A 22,819-nucleotide genomic window follows, 5' to 3' on the forward strand; every position below is an offset into this window, starting at 1 on the left:
TTTCAGCTTCACAGAGATTCCTGAAAGTCAGACTGTCTGAGTGAGGCCTTAGGACCCTGAGCTCCCATGGACCCTGAGCTCCTGTGGACCCTCTCCAGGCCGTTCACCCCACCCCCACCTGCCTTCCGTCCTGGCGCCTGGTTCTGCCCTGGCAGCTTCCAGGGCCTGAGGCAGAGCTGAGACCTTGCCTGAGGATGTCCTGAAAAGCCTTGGAGCCTCAAAGCAGCCTCAGAACAGGTTCAGAGAAGCTCAGAGGGAAAGGGACTGAAAAGAGCTTCCCTTGCGGTCCCCCTAGCCCTCCGGAGAACATATGTATTTATGCTCTTTACCCCTACCTCAGGAAATTCTTCTAAACGCTGATCTAATATCCCAGTTTCTTTTCTTTCTTCATAAGACATAAACTTTTTTGGCCATGGAACTGCGAGGCTCTCTCCAAAAAGTGTGGGAATGCATAACATTGTCTACAATTTCACCAGGCCCTTGAACTTCGTAAACCTGTCTGTGTCAGATTAAGAATACAGCCTAGGGTGACATTTTTTGGTTCCATCCTTCCTGACTGCCTCCAACTGCTTGCTGGAAACAACTCCACAAGCAGCCTCTTTTTCAGCCTTGGGCCAGGGCCCATTCTACCCATTCACCTGCCCATCGTTGGTTCCAATGTATTTGATGCATGCCTGCCCTAGGAAAATGGGGAGGGGGCGGGGATCTGAAGAGCTGGGTTCAAGTTATCCTTCCCTACTGTTGGCAGTGAAACCTTGGGTCAGTCATCTAACCTCCATGAGCCTCAGCTTTCTCATCAAGGTGGCGGGGCGGGGGGGGGGGGGGGGCGGTGGGAATTACAACTTACCAGTATGGAGTGGGGACTTGCTCCACTCTGCCCCCACCAGGACCCTCTCATCTAAATACATCTACTGGTGCCCTGCCCAGGTGAGGCCACATCTCAGACCCTGAGCGGTGAGCCCACCCCGAGACCCCGAACGCTCCCACTCCAGACCCTCGCGGACCCTCCTCCTCTCTTCTGCACCCCGCCCCTCTTCCACCCAGACTTGAGCGTGCCCACCCACCTGGCCTTCCTCCTTTTTCCAAGAGCACGCGCTCAGCGGGGCGCTCACACAGCGTCCCCAGCACACCTGGGACGCGGGCCAAGCTTGGCCCTGCCGATCTGGCTCCCGGCCGCCCCCACCCCGGGCCCCGCAGGTAGTGGAGCAGGGCGAGGTTGCGGGGAGCAGGAGAGCCTGCGGGGCGGGGCCCGCGGGGGTGGGGGCGGGGGCCTGACGGCAGGGCCGAGCAGCTGAGCTGCCGGGGCAGAGGCGGGGAGGCGCGTGGAGCTAGCCGCAGCCGAGCCCGCGCCCGCCCCGCGCCGCCATGCCCCTGGCCTTCTGCGGCAGCGAGAACCACTCGGCCGCCTACCGGGTGGACCAAGGCGTCCTCAACAACGGCTGCTTCGTGGACGCGCTCAATGTGGTGCCGCACGTCTTCCTGCTCTTCATCACCTTCCCCATCCTCTTCATCGGTGAGCGCGCGCGTGGGCAGCGGAGGAGGGAAGGGAGGAGGAGGAGGCGCCGCGCGCCGCACCGCTCGGTGTCCCCTTCCGGCCCCGCGACCGCCGCTCGTCCCTCTCTCGGGGTCCCTTGCTCTGTTTACTGTGCCACGGTCCCTGCACTCGCACATCCACTCACTCCCCGGCTTGACCCCGAACCTGCATTAAACACGGCGGACGCTCCTGACCCGGGGATCCCCAAGTTCTCCCACCTCAGGGCTGAAGCTGGGATGGAAAAGAGGAAAGCAGAGGTTTCTGTACGCACTGAAAAGCTGGGGAGGGGCTCGGGCTGCAACCTCAGCGGTGCCGAGTAGGGAGCCAGGTCACCCCTCCCCCAAGCACCCTCCCTGTCAGCCGCAGCTGGGCCCAGGAGTGCAGCCTGCAGAGGCGGGGATGGAGGCCCTGCAAACCCCTGTGCGACCTCTGACAGTCCCGGGGTCCCACTCCGCCTGGGCGAGGAGAGGCGGGAGCGAGCGACTTGAATCTGCTTGCTTGCAACCCCACCTGGGCGCGTGTCTCTGGAGCGCAACTTCTCACGCTCCGTGCCCGGCAGCCCCTGACTTTGGACACCAGAGGCCCCCAGCACCCCTGCTTGAAAGCTCTCTGCAAAGTTGCGTGACACTGCTTGGCAATCATGTGTGTCTCTTCACAGAGTCCCTGCCATCTCTCTTCAAACCTTGAATTTCCCAAACTGGTTAGATCTGTCAACTCACAGGGTGTCCCCTGTCTCCCCAAAATGTGTTAATTCACTCTAAGAGAAAATATTGTCACAAAGTTAAGAATGGCAGGATGCTGCAGAAGCAAAGACTTGTTGACAAAAACATATGCTCATGTGTGTATCAAAAATTATACCAGCATTTACACTTCAGTTCTCAACCAAATGGCTTATTTACATAATAACTCGTCATACAAGAGATGAGCATATAAAATGGGTACCTGCATAGGTGAGCCTCGGTGGGTCCAGGCTTCATGCTTCGAAGTTTAGTTTGTGAGTACCAGGCTCTGACATTCTCATGCACAGGTGTACAAAGGGGTATGTTCTCCTCCCCACGGTGGACCCACAGCTGAAGCACCTTCCTGGGGTTCATGCACTCGCCTCCCTGTTCAGCAGGCTTCCTGCCTCTTCCTGACTCTCCTTGCAGGATGGGGCAGCCAGAGCTCCAAGGTGCACATCCACCACAGCACATGGCTCCACTTCCCTGGGCACAACCTGCGCTGGATCCTGACCTTCATGCTGCTCTTTGTCTTGGTGTGCGAGATCGCGGAGGGCATCCTGTCTGATGGGTGAGTGACCCTCTGAGAACTCAGGAGAATGGATCTGCTCCCTGAAAGTCTCAGGGAGACCCCAGCTCACCTGCATCCCGTGAGCCAGTATCATTTGCTAATAAATCCGTCAAATGGTTACCCAGCATCTCCTGTGTACCAGACTCTCTGTGCCAGGCACAAGGGAAACCCAGGCCCTGCTCTCAGAGCAGCAGGGTGGAGGGAACCCAGATCCGCATGCCACAACCCAGTGCAATAATCCTAGAGCCTATTAGAACGCCCCAACTCTTACGGAAGATGCCCACCCTCTTCTACAAGCTGCTGGAGTTACCTTCTTAGGGGGAAAAAAAATTAACTGTTCCTTAAGATCTTTCCTTGGTTTCCAATTGTATATAAGGTCCCAAGTCCTCAGCCTGGCTGGCATCCAGCGTCCTCACAGTTAGCTGTCCCCTGCCTAAAGGAACAAAGGCGCCCCTAGAAAAGTGGGTGGGGTGGGAGTAAGCATGAAACACAGCCTGTGAGTGAGGGGAGCCACGGAGGATGAGTGTAAATTAGCGCAGCACTTCTAGGGGGTGTCCAGGGTAGGTTTGGAGCCAGGGAGAGCCTGGAGGTAGAAACAGAGCTTAGGAGGTGGTTGCAGTTGTCTCAGCGAGAAGTAACAGCAGCTGGAAATGGTGTGTCAGCAGTTGGGGGTGCGGGAGAGGAGGAGGTGAGGCAGCCTCGTCACTAGGAAGCGTGGGAGAACCAGAAAGGCACGGCGACTGCCGGGGTGGTGGCGGTGAACAGTGGGGGCATTTGGCTTCAATATCTGAGGTCTGAGCCCTCTGAGCTGGAATCTAACGATGCCCAGACCCCACTCCTGCCAGCCCTGGCTCCTCCGGGTGGGTGGCAGGGGGACGGGATGCCCCTCCCCCCCCACTCCCTCACCCTCCCACCAGCAATGTCCCCACGTCCTGGCTTCAGCGGTCGTCTCTGTGATAACTGCTCGTCTTGGGGCTCCTCCTGATTATCAAAGTCCTCAGACCAGCCAGAAGACCAGAATACATACTGCCACCCAACTAGCAGGTGACAAGTCCCCAACACCCCTTTCAAAGCACGCAAATGCTAGATAGGGGAGGGGTGCCTTGTGAGCCTTTGGGCCAGAAATACTCACTGGGTTATAATTAGCAGGTGACAGAGAGGAAGACACTCTGCCCATGGAGAAGGAAGGCCTGGGTCTTCTGCTATGTACATACCCACTGGGGGACTTTGGACAAGCCACCCTGCCTCTCTTTCTCTGCCTGTGAAATGAGCATCATGATCGCTGCCTTGCCTGCTCCACAAGGTCATGGAGGATGAAAGTAGAGCACAAACAGGGTGCCAAGCAAGGGGTGGCAGGGCCCTGGGCAGGCAGCATAGCCCCAGAATGTGGGAGACAGAAATGAATCGGTTGAGGACTCCTTCCTGTGGCTCTCCAGCAGCGCCGCCTGCGTGGCCGCACCTGTATCCCAAACCCCTCCAGCGAAGTGCATGTCCTTCCCGGCAGACAGGTCAGCTCCTGAACTGGGCACTTGCTGGGCTTTGCTGGCTTCCATCTGTGGCCCCAAACCCCTGCACAAGCAAGCATGAGGGAGGGACGTGTGAAAGCAGCAGAGAGGAGGAGATCACAGGCCCTGCCCTGTGGCAGCGCCAGTCCACCCCGGCCTGGGTTTGCAGACCTGCCTGGAGTCTATTGGTGGCAGGAGGGTGGGAGCAGGGCTGGATAAAGCGAGTCACCTTAAACTTGACTTAAATTTTGGGTAAGCCGCATTTAGTGATTAATCAAGCCATCCTTAACCTTCAGCGCTTCCTGTCTTCCTATGGGTATTATTTCTCTGTGTGATACTCTGAGTTCAGAACAACCAGAGCAGTATAGGTTAATGGGGAAGCACTTTGTAAAAAATGTAAGTAGAATGTTTTCCTATACCACCATATACTGCATACAGCCCATATATTTTTAAAAATGACATAATTTCTTACCTAATTCAGTGCATAATATTCAGTGAAGCAGCCACAATCTATTTTATGAAGCCATGCCATGAAATATGTCTTTCTTTTTTTAAAATCTTATTTTGATTGTTTATGCTGTTACAGTTCCCGTTTTTTCTCCGTTTCCCCACCTCTGCCCTGCCCTGCCCTCTCCCCTCCCAGGCCAATCCTCACATTGTTGTCTGTGTCCATGGGCTGTGCATAAATATTCTTTTGTTAATCCCTTCACCATCTTTCATCCTGTCCCGCCCCGACCCCTGCCTCTTTTCCGGCAGCTGTCCGTCTGTTTTATGTATCTAAGCTTCTGTTTCTAATTTGTTTGTTAGTTTCTTATGTTCATTAGATTCCACATATAAGTGAGATCATATGGTATTTTTCTTCCACTGACTGGCTTAATTCACTTAGCATAATTTTCTCCAGGTCCATCCATGCTGTTGCAAATTGTACGTTTCTTCATTTTTACTGCTGCATAATATTCCATTTTGTAAATGTACTATAGCATTTTTTATCCACTCATCTACTGATGGGCATTTAGGCTGTTTCCAAATCTTGGCTATTGTAAATGGCACTGCTATAAACTTAAGGATGCGTAGATTCTTCTGAATTAGTGTATTGGGTTTCTTTGGATAAATACCCAGAAGTGGAATCACTTGGGTTATAAGGCAGTTTCATTTTTAGTTTTTAGAGGAAACGCCACACTGCTTTCCACAATGGCTGCACCAGACTGCATTCCCACCAACAGTGCATAAACGTCCCCTTTTCTCCACATCCTTGCCAATACTTATTGTTTGTTGACTTATTGATGGTAGCCATTCTGACAGGTGTAAGGTAATATCTCATTGGGGTTGAAATATTTATTTCAGTTACGGCTATTCCACATTTCATTTCATCTTATAAAATGTATATCATTTCCAATAATATTTTATATGTCACTTTTAAAGTGTGTGAGTGAATCTACAGTTTTTTGAAATTATTTCATGGAGTACAGAGACAAGAGTTCCGAAGACCCCAGGGCAGAGTGTTGCTTGCTCCCAGTATCCCCACTAGTGACTGATTGCCTTGGACCTCCCATATCAGTATTTTGCTGAAAATATCCACTAATTAAAGATTAAAGAATATTGATATTTACAGTATAACTTAACATGAAATCTGTAGGTCGTCTTTTTTAGTTGATGTGGTGGCTTAGTGATGGCATCAGGGATCCATCTTTCTACGCCATCTCTGCATGTCTGCTGTATCTTCCCTCATGGTCACACAGTGGCTGCCCAGCTGCGGGTATCACTCGGGCAAGGACAAAGGGCTCATGCTCCCCCATGGGCCTCTTCTTTATGCAGATGTCCTCTGCAGACTTTCCTTTCCATCTCATTGGCTGGAATTGGATGATATAACCACCCTTAGACCAATCACTGGCAAAGGGGTATGGAATTGCTTGATGGCTTGAACCAATCACCATCCATCCCCTGGGGCTGGGTGCATGGCTGTTGGAGCAAATGTGTGGTTCTTTTAGCACGAAGGAGAGAAGCATGCTGTTTGATGAACAGCTCACCCTGCCTCTATATCTATTCCCCAGTCCTACCAGACCACTTGGGGTTCCAACATGACTCTCTTCATGTTCCCTGCTTCATCTCTGTTGAACTCCTGCTCGTCCTTCAAAGTCCAGCCTGGTGCCACCTCCTCTGCGAAGCTTTCCTTGGTTGCTCACCAGCTCCTCTGTGCTCTCAGCCTTTTGTTCATCTGCAGTATCATTTCCCTAGACTGTCTGGTCAGTCAGCTCTGAGCCTGGCTGTCCAGCCCCCTGCTGCCAGCTTGTCGAGGCCAGGGGACCTTGGCATGCTGTATAGAAAGAGCGGTGCAGGCAAGAACAGCACCTGGAGGAGGCCTCTGACAATGGCGGGGATCCCAGCATGGCTTCAGGAGAAAGAGCAGTCTGGGCAAGGCTAGAAAAATAGTTTGAGGCCACATCACTGAACCTTTGGTGCTGGCTATGGGTTCTGCTACCTATACGAGGGAGCCTTGGAAGGGCATGCTCCAGACCAAGAGCAAGGTGATCCTCCTTACCAGTCATGGGGAAGCGTGAGATCTGGGAGAGAGTTCTGGCTCCCTACAGGTCTTCTCCCCAGACCAGAGCCCACCTACCGAGGCCTCTGTGAGTTAAAGTGGGGAGGGCATGAGCTGGTATTGGCTCCCTCCTTTCCCAGCTCAAGGGAGGAAACAAAAACGGTGACCTTGGGCTTGTTACTTAACCTGTCTATGCCTCAGTTTCCTCAACTGTAAAATGAGGAGACTAAGGGTACTGACTTCATGGAATTTTATGAAGATAAAGTGAGTTAACATACATAAAGTGCTTAAAACGGTGCCAGGTACGTGGTAAATGCTCAATAAATATTGACTGTCAGTGTTATTATTCTACCACCTGGGGAGAAACACCAATGCTGACTTGGCTTTTCATGTTAAATGGGGCTGTCATGTCACTAAGAATTGTGGTGTGCGGGCCCCTGCACTGCCCAGAGGACCCTAAGGACAGAGACCCAGCTGTGCTCACTCCTAGAAAAGTGGTTCCAGGCCAGAGGCTTTGCAGCTACGACTGCTGGCTCCCCTGTGCCAGGTCCTATGGGCATGGAGCCAGGGAAGGAATTCATGGAGCCGTGAATTCCAAAGCCTGAACACCAAGCCTTCCTAGCATCTCTGTGTGCCTCCTGGGGCCCTTAGTTAACAGGCACATTTGGGGTGTGGGCTGGGCAGAGCTGCCCACATCCATCCGGTGTGGGACTGTGCTTGTGTCCTGGAGGCCCCCCTGTGTGCTGGGCCCTAAGCAAGGCCTGGGCTGCCCTACTGGTGTATTCAGCATATTCACATCCTGCCTGCCTGTGTCTCTTGCCCCCATCTCAGGGTGACCGAATCCCGCCATCTTCACCTGTACATGCCAGCCGGGATGGCATTCATGGCTGCTGTCACCTCCGTGGTCTACTATCACAACATCGAGACCTCCAACTTCCCTAAGCTTCTGATCGGTAGGGGAGGTAAAGGGGCTGGGGAGGGATGGGTACCTCCAATCCTTCCTTCAGATCGTGTTTACTGAGGACTTCCTATGTGCCAGGCTCTCTTCTAAGTCCTAGAGATTCAGAAGTGGAGAAGAAAAAAAAAATCCTGCCATCCTGGAGCTTAGAGACAGGCAAAGACAATAAATAAACAAACAAGTAGTGACGATGCTATGAAGACAATAAAGCTGGGTCAGTGGTAGCGAGTGATGGCCATGTTGCTGTTTGTATAGAGAAGGCTTCTGATCAGGGCGAGCTTGCAGATACTCAGGGGAAGAGTGTTCCATGCAGACGGAAAGACAAGACAAGTGAAGAAAGGTACTTCATATAATTGGAATCATACACTATTTTGTTCTTTTTGATAAGAAGAAACTTGGCAAAGGACCAGTGTGGGTGAATCGAGTGAAAAAGGGGGGAAATGGTAGGAGATGAGGTCAGAGGCCAGGGGAGGAGCAAGGAGGACTCCTAGGCTTTGGGTCCGAGTGCCTAGGCAAATAGTGGTACTAATGAGTGACGTGGAAAAGGGGCAGGAATTGGGGTGGAGGATCAGTTTTTCTCTCTGCCTGTTCAGCTTGAGATGTCACTGAGGTGCCAATTCAAGTGTCAAATAGACAATTAGATAAATGAGTCAGGGTTAGATAAATGGGGAGGTTAGGGCTGGAACATACATTCAGTAGTCATGGGCTTATAGGTAGTATCTAGAACTTGAGCCCAGATGAGGTCACCTGGAGAAAGAAGAGAAAGGCTGCAGGAACAGAACCTATGGTTTGCCTCAGCATTTAAAGGGGCTCGGGAAGGAGTACCATCTTAGGGCTCTGGCACCGTGTGGCCCGAGTCCCAGGCCAAAATAAAAGTGCTCACTGTTGACATTTATTGAGCACGTACTGCGCGCCAGGCTCCGTGCTAAGCCTCTTACATGCATTATATCACTTAATCCCCACAGTCTCCCTATTGCTACTGTTGCTCTCCCCATATTACAGATGTGGCCACTGCAATTTAGAGGTTAAAAATCCTAACAGTAGGCACTCATTTAGCACTTACTATGTGTCAGACACTATCCGAAGCACTTTACATATACTAACTCATTTAATCCTTACGACGAAGCTGTGAAGCAAGCACCGCTCTTACTTCCCCTTCACAGACCAGGAAACAGAGGCTCAGAGTTTTTGTGACATACACTCGCCTGCCCAGCTGGGTGCCGGGAGTCTGGGACCCCAGCAGGCTCTTAACTGCTTCTGAGACCACAGGTCTAAGGGTCCTCAGGTTCTGCCTGGGCTGGAGGTATAAATCTACAGGTCTGCATCTGGGGTTGGGCTCAGCCTAGGTGTCTACCCCCGGGCTGTCCACCTGGCTGTTAGGCTGTGGCCAGACTGTGTGTCATTGGGTCAGACTGTGATTTTTAGGAGTCACAGCATCTAATTGACATCTGCAGTGTGGAACTGTCTATATTAAGCCAGAGACAGCACAGTGTCATGAGGAGGCAGATAGTGTTTCCCAAGCTAAGCATGGGTGTACATTCCCGTGTAAGATGAGCTCCATCAGTCATCCAGGCGATCCCCCGCCACCCGAGGGACCCTGTGTGAGTGTGGTTGGGGGACCAGGGGGAAGCAGGTGGAGAGACATTAAATACAGGCTTCAGAGAGATCCCTGCTCCTGGTTCTAAAGCAGCTTTCTATGCACAGAGAATCCCTCATTAACCACCAGGGCCTGGCTGACTGGTACACCCAGAAACACCATGACTGGGCAGCTGGTGAGTTCATTTTCTCAATCTCCAGGAAGCACACGAGGTTCTCTCCTTAAAGCACTAGTTACCAGCCATCGGTGGCCCTGTCCTCCAAGGAACAAAGACCAACTCCCTCCATCCCCCTTCGTTAGAGTTTTGCTCTCCACAGAGCCAGAAATTCTAGAACAAGGAAAAGAGGGGATGATAGAGGGTCATGGACTTGGGGGAATAGCTGGCCCTCGGAGGAGACTGCTGTCTGGTCACAGGCCTGGATTCCCACTGAAAGGTGAACCATGGTGCAGCTTACATTGTCCCACTTAATAACCGTGATTCTGGGGCCCCGGGTGGGATCAAGGAAATGTCCTATGAGAAAGTCATGTTTGAGCTGAGAACTGAAGGATAGGTAGGAACGAACTTGGAGAAATAGAAGAGAGTGCTTTGGGAGAAGAAACAGCGTAATCAAAGACCCTCAGGCAGAAGAAACAAAGCATTAGGAAATCTGGAAGAAAACCGGTGGCTGGAGTGCAGAGCAGAGGGAGCCGAATTCTGAAGCCTGGAGTGGCAGGTGGGGCACTAGGCAGGGCCTTGAAGGCCACACCACAGGCATTGGCCTTGACCCCAAAGGCAATGGGAAACCATTGAGGACTAGGGGCGCGTGTGATGTAATCTATACCTGACGTGGAATTTACCTTTTTTAACTACTTTAAAGTGAATAGCTCAGTGGACTTAAGTGCATTTATATTGTTGTGTAACAATTATCACCATCCATCTCCATATTTTTTCTTCTTCCCAAACAACAACTCGCATGCCCCTCTGCCCCCAGCCCCTCACAAGCACTATTTCTTCTGTCTCTGTGACTCTGACTACTCTAGGTACTTCATATAATTGGAATCATACACTATTTTGTTCTTTGTGACTGGTTCATTTAAGTCGGCATAATATCCTCAGAGTCCACCCGTGTTGTGGCGCATGTCAGAATGTTCTTCCTTTTTAAGGCTGGATGATATTCCATTGCATATACACATATACCACCTTTTTTTAATCCGTTCATCTGATGGCCACTGGGGTTGCTCCCACCTTTGCCTTTTGTGAATAACGCTGCCACAAACATGGGTGCACTGAGATTGTGTTTGTTATGTATTGCTTTGTGGCAGCTCAATTGGGGGAGGGGGAGGGGGGAAGCATGAGAAGGCTCCCAGGGGCTCCAGGCTAGACACGAGGGCAGCCTGGACTCGGGGGGGCACCTTGATGGAAAGAAGTAAATGGATTCAAGATATTTTGGGGGTAAAATTGACAGAACATGGTAATGGGTGGAATGGAGGCTGAGGGAGAGGAAAGAAGCAGGAGAAGTTGTCATTCTGAGCTTAAAGCTCCCAGCAGCCCCTGTGTTATGCCACCCTTTTTCTTTTCCCCTTTTCTCAGTCAAGCACTAAGTTTTTGCTGGATGCTGATGTATCTGGCAACAGGCTGAGGGCTCAGCAATGTAGGATGGGACTGTGGAAAAACCGCTAGACTATTTCTGGGGCTACTACTAACTCCCTGTGTGACCTTGGACAAGACACAGGCTCTGTGAGCCTCATTTTCCCACCTGGACAAGAATAGTATGTCCCTGGCTCAGCCATAAGGTTGTTATGAAAATCAAATCATACCATGTCTGTTAAGTGTTAGAGGCAAGACCAGTGTGAGGCATATTGTTGAGTCTTGGCCCCAGCAGGTGGCCATCACTAAGGGTGAAAGAGGTTCTGTGCCTGGGACAGAGTCTATGTGGGGGACTGTAGGTGTGGAAGCGGGGAGATGGCCTCCAGCTATGGAATTTCTTGTGGCCTGGAGACCAGACCGAGCTGAAAGGGCATCATCCCAGGCCTTAGGATGCGTGTTCCTTCTGCCCTAATGCTCTCGCCTTGGGACCTGAGACAGAGGGCATTTGCCCCGCCCCAAGCGAGTTCAGTGTCTCAGCCTAACACCCAGTCCATAAGTAGGCGGGGGCAGACTCCAGCTTTTGTTTCCAGGAGATGCCCTGGCATTCATGGCCAGGCCCACCAAGGGATAGAGGGGTGGGCGAAGGCCTCCTTTCCTCCCTGTGGTTCCTACAGAGGAGCTCTAGGGGATTTAGGCTGGCTTTATATACAGGTGGCCCGAGGGAGTGAGGCAGGAAGGAGCTCCCAGTGCTTTTTATGTTGTGGTTGCTGACAGTGGTTTATTGGTGGGTAGAAGCGGTAGGAATTAAGAGGATAGAATCCACGGATAGCTTCTGTTTATGGCCCCAGGTCTGTAATCTGGAGATGATAAAAATATTAACAGCTGACGTCCAAAGAACGCCCACTCCAGTTAGAGCACCCAGCCCTAATCCCTGTACACACAGCTTCCCAGGTCTGTGACTCACTTTTGGTACCGCCCACTTTCCCAGACTCCCTAATGGAAGGCATCACGCGGTGGTGGGCTCTGGGCTGGAGAGCCAGGCACCTACACCCTCACCTTCTCTCTGTTACCAGCTTGCAGTGACCGTGGGCAGGTCACCTCCCCTCTCCAGGCCTCAGTTTCCTCATATGAAAATCGAAAGGGCTGGAATGCAGGATTGTTATGATCTTCTTGGCTTGGAAATTCCACAAGGAAACCATTATGGGGGGAGCCTACAGGCGGCCCTGCCAGCTAATGACTCTATGACCTTGGACCAATTATTTAATCTTTCTGAGCCTTGATTCCTTTGTTAAAAATTGGGGATCTGACACACTATTTCTGTCACAATGTTATTGCAGGAATAAATGAGACCGTATGTTTAAAGTGCTTACTTGGCACGGCACCTACAACTTAGTTAGAGAAATAATTTTCCTATTTTTTCTTCTTACTATTTAAAAAGACCAGCTTGACTTCTAAGATTATTGTTTTTCAACATTCCTATCATGAATGTTTTATTGTACTTACATCATCTCAAAATCACACATCATCAAAATTCGCACATGCACATCCCTTCACTCAGAAACGTGCACACTCACATCTCTAACACTTGGTTGTTCACACACAGCCCCTCTGACACACTCATGTCTCTCCTCCCCCACACACTTGCACACACACGAGGGGGCACACACACAAGGGTGCACACACCCCCTCTATGCTCTCTGTCTCTCCTCCGCAGCCCTGCTCATCTACTGGACGCTGGCCTTCATCACGAAGACCATCAAGTTTGTCAAGTTCTACGACCACAACATCGGCTTCTCGCAGCTGCGATTTTGCCTCACGGGGCTGCTGGTGATCCTCTACGGGATGCTGCTGCTCGTGGAGGTCAACGTCATCCGGGTGAGGGTAAGCGGGCCTCTCCTGGGCTGCCACCCACCTGAGGATGCACCTGGGCTCGGGCGGGGCTTCTGACCAGGATCCTGCCCCATCCTGCCCCGTGGCCAAGTCCTAGAAGAAGTGAGCGTGTTATACCTTCCTCCAAAAGAGGAGGTGAGGCCAGTGGGAGCAGTTGGGGGAGCAACATTCTACCTGGTCCAGCTGCCCAGGGGGAGAGAAGGTGACAGGGTGTGTTAGCAAGGCCATGGGATTCTGGGTTTAATCCCACAGAGAGGAAATCAGAACCTCAGGATCTCCAAATACGATTTTTTTTGGTGGGGGTTGGGGGGATACTTGTTTTTATTTTAATGTGTCCACATTGTGACACGCTTGCATGAATGAGTAAATGCAGCTGCACACATCTCTTTTGCTTGCCCCCTTTCCCTCTCTCAGAGTCATCCCCTCCCCTCCCCCACCTTTCCTTCCCCGGGTAACCCAGAGGAGCAACCTAGAATGTGTCCTTCCATTCTTTGTTTTTATTACTATAGTACCTTAAATTTCTACCTATTCTGGTTTTTTTCCTCAATATTTGTTTTATAAAAATGGGATCATACTACACAATTTTTTGCATCTTGCTTTTCTCATCCAACAGATAGCTCCAGGACTCCCTCCACCTGTAGTATGGCTAATTTAGTTTTTTTAATAGCTGCATAATATTTCATCATATGGATGAGCCATAATTTATTAGCCATTAACCTGTTAATGGGCATTCACTTTGTTGCCAAGTTTTTGCCTCCACAAATAATGGTGTATTAACACACTTACTCTATCTTTATGTATTGCTGCTTTTATTTCTATGGAAGAGAGTCCAAGGAGTGGAGTTGCTGGTTCAAACTGTCTGTGTATTTTCAGTTTTAATTGACATTGCAGATCACCTTGCAGAAAAGATGTGATCTACCAGCAATGAGTAAGAAAACCCTCTCCTTTCCTCCATCCAGCAGTGGCGGTTATAGCCATTTAGCCATTTCTAATTTGGGCCAGTCTGATGAGTATGAAATGCTACTTTAATTTACATTCCTGTGACTCCTCTGCTTTTAGTTAATTTGCAGAGTACAAAATTTTTCTACATTCCCTGCCTCAACTGACCCTGACAGCAACCCCGTGATGAAAGTACCACCCCCTTTTTTAGATGAGGAGACATTTTAGATAAGATTTGTCCAAAAATCTAGTAAGTGGAGGAGGCAGGATTCAAACCCAGGTCTGCATGGCTGCGCGTTCTGGAAACCCTACGTGGTGGTATCTTGAGATTTGTGGAGAAAATATATGAGGGATCTCTGCTCTTCCCCAGTCTAACTTGAATCCAGCCCAATCCAGCGGATTCAGGGCAGGCCTCAATGAAGAGTCAGGAGGCCCTGGTGTTGGTGTCCAAGGGGATGGGTGTTCCTTTTCCTGGAAATAGGCAAACAATGGCCCCATCTGTTAGAGGTCAAGGGTAGGATGTCATAACCCCAGATCTTTGCTGCCGGGACAAACTGGAGAATGGTGAGAAGTCACACTTACCCATCTCCAGTGGCCTGTGTGCCCCACAGAGATACATCTTCTTCAAGACGCCGAGGGAGGTGAAGCCCCCTGAGGACCTGCAGGACCTGGGGGTGCGCTTCCTGCAGCCCTTTGTGAACCTGCTGTCCAAAGGCACCTACTGGTGGATGAACGCCTTCATCAAGACTGCCCACAAGAAGCCCATTGATCTCCGAGTTATTGGGAAGCTGCCCATCGCGATGAGGGCTCTGACCAACTACCGGCGGCTGTGCGAGGCCTTCGACACCCAGGCGGTCAGTGGGGGCATGGCTGCAGCATCTGTTCCCTGCCCTCTGGTTTAGAGTCACAGATGGGAGCCTCAGAAAGCATCAGGTCAAATCTCTGGTGGGAAAGGTGGGGAAACTGAGGCCCGGGGAGGGAAAGAGGCTTGCCCTAAGTCACACAGCAAGCCAGGGACAAGTCCAGGACCAAAGATTCAAAGGACAGTCACAGCTGAGATGGCCCTTATCATTTAGGTCATCTGGTCTAACACATTCATTGTCCAGGGGGGGAAACCGAGGCCCTGAGCAGGGAAGTGACCCCACTGGATTCCGTGTGCCCTGTGCTCTTCCTTCTGGAGCTCGGTGATTGAAGGTGGGGATTTTCAGCCATTCTGGAGCACAAGGGCGTTAGTGATGTGATCCTTGCAATAACTCTGTGAGTTGGGCCAGGTAAGGATTTCTCCATGGCACTGAGGAGGAAACTGAAGAAAGTCATGGCCTCCCCAGAGCTGGCCCACAGCGGGCAGACATCGGAGCCAGTCTCCGGACGCCGGTCCGGTGCTCCTTGGCTGCCTCGGCCTCAGCAGGGTGGGGAAACACCAAGGCAGACGTGGTGGCAGGTGGTAACAAGTGCGTATGGCACATGCCACTCCCTCGTTACAGTGCCGTGCTCGTCACGTAGTCCCTGACCAGCTGTGTGACCTTGATCAGTATTCTGGCCTCAGTTTCCCCATCCGGACCATGTTGGCATTGATAAGGCCCACCCAGCTGTACACTTGGTGGTTCCATGATTTCTGCCTGCAGTTCCCCTGTTCGCAGCAGACATGGCCACTGGGTTCCCCCAGGCAGCAGGAGCCAGCGGCGTCCTGGGATGCGGGCCCTGCAGTGAACGGTCCCTCAGCCACTCTGACCTGGCCATGGGTCTCTCTGGGCAGCAGAAGGACACACAGAGCCCGCAGGGTGCCCGGGCCATCTGGCGGGCACTCTGCCATGCCTTCGGGAGACGCCTGGTCCTCAGCAGCACCTTCCGCATCTTGGCCGACCTGCTGGGCTTCGCCGGGCCCCTGTGCATCTTTGGAATTGTGGACCATCTTGGGAAGGAGAACCATGTCTTCCAGCCCAAGGTAGGCCACCCACGGGTAACGCGGGGCACCCTTTGGAAGGTGTTCACTGGGAAATGAGAATGTTCCGGAGGCCGATGTGTGTGAGCTGTGGCTGCAGCAGGGCGACACCTCACACACGCACAGTGTTGCTCCTCACTTGGCAAAATCCCCATCCGGAATATGTTCCGCATCGGTCAGCAGAAATGCCAGGAGGCAAGCTTGTGCTCCATGATGACTTCTGGCGCCCTGCTCTCCTCACCACACTGCCACCGCCGTAATACCTCTCCTGATTATTCAGTCATGGAGAAAGTCGCAAGAAGTGCATTTGTTTATTCAGTGTCAAGAGCTTTTATGATGTGATGGCTTTTAGTTCATGTCATCTTAATAGACTCTAAATACCTCTCAGGGGTCTGTCTTCCTCAGTTCTGTATGTCATAGCTCTCGAGGTTCTGCAAGGGCATCTTGGGGGCTGCTGTTGGGGGAAGGGGACTTGGGGAACCCCCATGCATAGGGCTTTTTCTCCCCCACTTCGCAGTTCATTCTAAGCCACCTGAGTTTTATTAATATGTTGGACTTTACCATTGAATTTCTTTTTAAAAAAGAATTCCATGTCTTAAAAATATCTGAAATCCATTGGACTAGATCAGCAATTTTCAACCTTTTTCATCTCGTGACACACATAAACTAATTACTAAAATTCTGTGGCGCACCCAAAAATATCTTTTTTGCTGATCTGACCAAAAAATGGGTGTAATTTTGATTCATTCACACCGGACAGCTATTGTTGTGTTGGCTGCCATCATTTTTTTTATTTGACAATCTAAGGGAAAAGAGGTTAGTGCCCCTGACTAAACAGTCAGGTAGTGCATGTTTTAAAAATTCCTGCGGCACAGCGGTGTGCCTGCTGCGGCCCAGAGGTTGAAAATCGCTGGACTAGATGGCATGCCCTGTCCTTTCCCGCTCTGAAGATGCTACAAACTGAAATTTGTTGGACATAAGAGCCAGAAAGCTTCTCTGGGGGTTCTTTTCTCTGCTTGCAGTAATAGCATTCACAGTGGGGTGAAGGGAAGACGGGGTACCTAATTCTCTCATCTGTTTCTTTGTTGCCACTTAGGTTTAGATGGTCACAAAACGGGAGAACTTTTCACCTCTAATAAGACTCAGTATTTTATTTCCCCAGAAAAGACATCATTATAACCCTTTAACCACAAACAGATAGTCCAAAAAATGATGCAGCGAATTACTAATTAGGGATCTTAATAATGTATGACACTCCCTTGTGCAACGTTATTCATCTCATGGGCTCCGAAATTGCAGATAGCATTTAATTCTCAGGAGGTTCATATTAATTTTTTCTTGAGCTATAATTAATCAGCTGAGCACTTTTGGTCAGAAATATGAGACACTCCAAGTCCATTTGTCTGATTTATTCAGCAAATGTTTATTGAACCCTACTATGTGCCAGACCTGTGTTAGGCTGTGGGAAGACCAAGGCAGTGGTTATGATATAGACTATTAACAATAATAACAGCCACTTATCGATGGCTTCCTACATGCCTGCTTGTGTGCAGGAGTTACCCATGTGTTATCTCAATCCCCAGAGAAATCCTTTAGTGTAAGCATTTTTTTTTTTTTTTGGTGACAGCTTTATTGAGATATAATTCATATACCCTAAGACTTATGAAGTAGGTATTTTTGTCCCCATTTTACACGTGAGTAACTTGGAGCTCGGAGAGGTTAAGTAACTTTCCTTAGGGCCTTTCAACTAGTCAGTGACAGAGTCAGGATTTGAACCAAAGTCTCTTTTACTCCACAGTCTGGGTACTTATAATTACAATGTTAAATTGACTATCGTAATTATTATTACCAAGCCATCACCTCTGGCTCTAAGAATTGTAAAATTCAATGGAGGAGAAAGAAAGCTAAGTAAAACATTTGTATACTGTGTGTTAAAGACTACTCATAGTGACTAGATACCGGGAGCCATAAGAAGATGGAGTGACTAACTCAGCCAGTGGCCATAAGAGCTTCAAGGAGGAAGGGGCTTTTGAACGGGGCCTTGAGAGAGGAACAGGAGTTAGTTGGGCTAAGAAGTTCAGATTTCTTGTTCAATCAAGAATGTGAGGACTCTTTTTGCTTATTTAGACTTCAATGGTTTTTGAGGCCTTCTCTGGCTTTTGAGCCTCTGGACTTACTTGGTCCAAAAAGAGAGGGGAAGAGATAGCTTCTCTTGTCCTTGCACAAGAGTGTCATCTTTTAGCTTGAGTCTGACCATAGGCGACTGCAGAATTAGTGATCCTGCAGCAACGCAGAGCCAGTTATTGATATTAGGGGGAAGTGACACAGGCCAGAGCCCTTATCCACTTGTCTTCTTCTTCCTGTGTTTCCCCAAAGTCCTGTGGAATTCTCTTAAGGAGAGAGCTCGGAGACAGGATGTGCCGAAGAGGTGGTGAGAACAGCACTTCGAATATTAGTCCATCAGACACTAGCTTTACCTTCCCTTTTCTCTTTACAAACCCTGGCCTTGCCTGCTTTCTCTCTGAAATACTCTTGTCCCAATTACTCGTCAGCACAGAAATCCCTGAGACCGATGGCCCTGCGTCAGTGGCAGCAGGCCTTAGCAGACGTAATATTTGTTCCCTGTGGCCCAAATACAACCAGCAAGTTACAGATACAGAAATGAGAGTTCAAAGTAAACATAGTCTCTTAAGGGAAGCAATAAAGAGTCCTCAATTGTATGGTTGCCTGGGATATGGCTTAATTCTCAGCTGGGCTTCTGGGCCCAGAAAATGGGGGAAAGGGGTCATTGATTGAGGTCATTTGGTTCATCCCCCTGCCTCCCAGCAGCTCTGACCCAGAGAGACAAGCATTATTCTGGTCTTTATGAACCTACAGGGAGGGAAGCTCTCCAGCTACACGTTGCAATGTTTAGCAACCCCCTGGGTGAGAAAGCCCTTCTTTCCGCTTAGCCTGCATCCACCCTGCTGCCTTCTGCACAGCCAGGCACCATTGTTTACTTCATTATCAGCGGCCGCCCTGGTCTCTCTTTCCTCTCCAGGACACTCACAGGTGGCAAGAATCACATTGTCCTTGGCATCTGCAGGGACAAACATTTCTTATTTCTTCTTTAATTACTGGAAGTGTCTCATGGCCTGCCAAATCTTTGACGCTCTGTCCCCACCGCCACTCCCCAGGAAAAGCCGGGCCCCAGACTGGGCACGGCTCATCATGTATCTCTTTCCAGCCCCCTCTCCCGCCCCACCCCCACCCACAATCTGTCCCCTGCCAGGCACTGATCTGGCTGGAGGGTGAGGAAATTGGATTCAAAAGAACTACTGGCATCTGAAACCTGCCAGCGCTACCCTAGGCTGTCAGCTGAACAGAGAAAGAAGGAACAGTGTGGGTACGGTCTCAGGGCCAAAGCTTTGAACGATCTCTAAATTTCAGAGGGAAACGTGGAGGTTTGTGAACGTGTGTGTGCTTGTTTCTGAATGAGTTCTGCTGGGACCTGCTTATGATGCCATCTGTGTGTCCTTTCTTTTATCCCTGTGTCTGTTGGTATGTCTTTTTCCATATGAGTGTCTGTGACCCCGTGCGAGTGCCCATATTTGTGGCTCTCACTCTGGGTGACTTTGTGAACTTACATGCATTTCTGTGCCTTTGCGAAGTCGGGGTGTGGGTTGGTCTCTTCATGACAGCGCCCACACCTCAGTTCTGGCCTGCTGTGCCTTCCTTCATTCACCTCACTAACCCCTTCTAAGTTGCCAAGGCTCAGCTCAAAGGCCACCTCCTCCAGGAAGGCCTCCTCTGGTTGAACTAGATGCCTCTCCTCTGTGCTCCCATAACACCCTATGCTTGCACCACCAAAGCACCCCTTGTCTTCTTCCTTCACTTGACCCTGAGTCCCTTAACACAGGAACTGCATCATCTGCCCTCTTTGTGCTCAGCTCCCAGCTCTAGGCCTGACAGCCGGCGGCACAGGAGAAATGATTTCAGCAAATAGTGCAGGGCATGGACAACAGTGGTGATGACTGGGGGGAAGCAGGTATAAGGGAACTAAACAGTAATGGAAAAAGTACAATAAAAAATAAATTAAAAAAAATAATGCAGAAGTTACCATATATTGAGTGCTTACACTTACTAAATTTTTTTAACCTGCACAACAATGCTCTGAAGTAGAAACCCTTCATGGCCGCATTCTGCAAGCAAGGAAACTGAGGCTCAGAGAAGTTGAGGACTTAAACTAAGGACTCATGGAGGGTATATAATGAGTCAGGACTCTAACTCAGATATGGCAGCGTCAAAGTCCGGGCTTGAAACTACCACGTCAAATGGTTGGGGACAGAGAGGTGGGTGTGTTGGTCCGTGAGTGCTCAAAGGCAGTTATTGTTTTTACCCACAACCTCCCAGGGCCAGGACCTTCAGGCAGCTCATCTTTTGGGTCCTTCCAGAATCAGAAGCAAGAGCCCAAGTGACCCTCTCCTTTGAGCTCCAGAGAACGAGGAAAGGGGCCTTTCTCGTCATACCTCTGGCCAGGCAGGAGCAATGGGGGTCATAACTGTAGGGCCATGAGTCCAGGGTTCTAGTCCTACGTCTGCAACAAACCCTCTTATGCTCTTCATCAGTCACTTACATTTTGCAGCCCTCGTTGGCTCGACTGCACAATGGGGAAATATGTAATAATAACTTCAATAGAAACTAGATGGGGGGTGACGATCATGTGCATTGATTAATTTTAAAAATATTTACTGAGTACTATTGGGGAAACCTCTGGCAATAAACACAATTTTTTTTTCCCAGAGAGCTTGTGAAAATGTGGGATTAGGGCATCTGATCTTCCAAAGCATTTACCTTCCACCAAATGTGACATTGTAGGTCCTTGGCCTTTTCTCCCCTGTCATGATGCCTTCGGGGCGCACAGCCTCCTAGGACCCTCTTCTCACTAGATGTTTCCAGGGCCTGCCCTCTTTAGGCAGCACCTGGGCCTCTTTGGCTAACGTAGCATCCACTTCTTAACCAAAACTTTACTGTCCGAGCACCATCTTTTTTAAACTGTCCTTTTGAAGAGAGATGAAATGATGACCTCATGACTTATACATGCAGGGAGATTTTTATTTTAACAGGTCACAAAATTCTTGATCCAAAGAAATGCAGTTTCTGGCCCTAGCGGGGGTGTGTTGCTGGGGCGGGGAAAGGGGAAAGGCTTTGCCTTTACAGCCCCAAAAAGAGAATTTGTTGCCTTGTTTAAAAATGTACAAATAAGGATGAGAACATTTAACAAATACTGCCCATACCTAACCAACACTTCTGATCCGCTTCTTTTTCCAGCCCTCATTCTCTACTCTGTGTTTTCTGATCCTTGTGACACAGCACATGTGTGACATTCCGAGCTGCTCAAGAGCTTTCGTGTCGATGAGGGTTCTCGGGTACATAGCATGCCCATGAGTATCATATGTACCTGACAGTTCCCTGTGGTTGGACATTTACAGGGATTTTTGCACTCTCCCCCGCTCTCATCCAGAGATAGCCATTTTTGCACATACAGTCATTTCCTTATGTTCCATTATTTCCTTTGGAATGAATTCCCATGATGTGCTTTGTTGCTTTAAAATAGCGGGCTCCGTTCTCCAGAACTGGGTCTCTGCAGAGAACAGGAGAACAGAACTCCCTGCATGACTTCATTTTTGACTCAGAACCAGCCGAGTAGGCATTTCTCTCCCCCACAAGTCACAGTACTTAGAGCTGACAGTAAAAGACTGAAGGTCAAAGGGCTAGAGGCCCTAAGCATTAGGTCTGGGGTGGTGATTTTGGAATCATACAGGTTCATGTTCACACATTCTCCTTTACAGTGTGTGACCTGGGGCCAGCCACTTAACCATGCTAAAACTCCATTTCCCCGGGGGATAAAATGGAGCTCATAATGCTACCCTTCTCATTGGGGTTTTGTGGGGATGGAGTTCTACACCTTATAAATAGCATATCCTGCCCCTTGCTCCCCAGTGAGGTCAGGGTTACCCCCACCCACTTCTGCAGCCTAATTTCAAGGTCCATTTTGCTGCTTCCCGCCCACCCCCACCCACTGCCTTCTCCTTTCTCCCCCTGGTACTTTGACAAATCAGAGTCGGAGGCTTCAGGCCTCAGCCGGCCTTCACCTTAGAGTCCTGTGTGTATCCCTCAATGGTTTCCCTGTGACTGCTTCATGCTGTCCCCAAAAGGGAGGAGCCCCTGTCCCACAGAGCAAGGGAGACACCGTCGTAAGCAGGACAAGCTCCACAAAGCAGTGAGGGCTGATTCAGAGAGCCCTGCTGAACCAGAAGGCAGCGTCTTTTCTCCCCTCAGCAAGCCCTGTATCCAGCATCCAGGAATTTCTGACTCTAGGAAAAGGACTCCACTCCGAGTCCTGCCCCTTTCATCCTGATCGAGGTCAGGGGACATGCCCTGCGCTCCTTCTCATCACTCTGTTCCCAGCACATTTTCCCCTGCAGCAGCTCCCACACTCATCCAAAGAGCTTGTAGAGTTCAGGGCAGAGCCTCAGGAGGGGAGAGTTCAGTCTTCATGGAAATATTGATGTGGCTCTGCTGGGGAGCAATGAACTTAACAAGATCAAAGTTTTCCGGGGAGCTCTTGATGCTGAATTTGGAAGCAGGCATGCTGGTTGCCATCTTTAGCAACAAAGTCAAAATGTGTTTTGTTTTGTTTTGTTTTTTCCCACTGCTTATCATCTGAGATCTTGCTGGAGGTACAGCAAGAGAACCTTAAATTTAAAAGGTCCTGGGACCTCAACATGGCTAGTGGGTTTGGGTCTGAAATCTTTTCAGTCTGATATAAGCAAAGTGTTCCCATCTTGCCTGGGAACACAGCTGTGCCATGTTTTACACTGGTCTTTCTGTCCAGAAATTATCATACAGAAGTCTGTTGATGAGCATGGGACAAGGCCTCCCCTGATTCCATTTTTGTGGCTGAGAACACACATCGTGGGATTTGTTCTAGCAGCTCTGGTTTGGGCTGCTCGGTGATTCGCTCTGTTTATTCTCGTTCCGATCAGAAAGCACTCCCCTGGGCCTGGTGGCCACAA

At 50.1% G+C, this 22,819-nt stretch overlaps 1 protein-coding gene across 2 annotated transcripts in view; it reads left to right on the forward strand.

Annotated features, from left to right (window-relative positions):
- The first annotated feature begins 1,318 nt into the window (after positions 1-1,318).
- Positions 1,319-22,819, forward strand: part of ABCC8 (ATP binding cassette subfamily C member 8) — a 73,622-nt gene continuing 52,121 nt past the window's right edge. For both annotated transcript variants that reach the window (XM_054586025.1, XM_054586026.1), the window contains exons 1-6: positions 1,319-1,513; positions 2,683-2,824; positions 7,700-7,821; positions 12,705-12,871; positions 14,431-14,673; positions 15,579-15,764. In XM_054586025.1, coding sequence (XP_054442000.1) covers positions 1,366-1,513; positions 2,683-2,824; positions 7,700-7,821; positions 12,705-12,871; positions 14,431-14,673; positions 15,579-15,764 — 1,008 coding nt within the window. In that variant the 5' untranslated portion in view covers positions 1,319-1,365. The remainder of the gene's footprint in view (positions 1,514-2,682; positions 2,825-7,699; positions 7,822-12,704; positions 12,872-14,430; positions 14,674-15,578; positions 15,765-22,819) is intronic.

The sequence above is a fragment of the Pteronotus mesoamericanus genome, unplaced genomic scaffold (genome assembly GCF_021234165.1).
Source record: "Pteronotus mesoamericanus isolate MK-2021 breed Mesoamerican mustached bat unplaced genomic scaffold, CSHL_Meso_final contig_90, whole genome shotgun sequence".
In the NCBI taxonomy this organism is placed as follows: domain Eukaryota; kingdom Metazoa; phylum Chordata; class Mammalia; order Chiroptera; family Mormoopidae; genus Pteronotus; species Pteronotus mesoamericanus.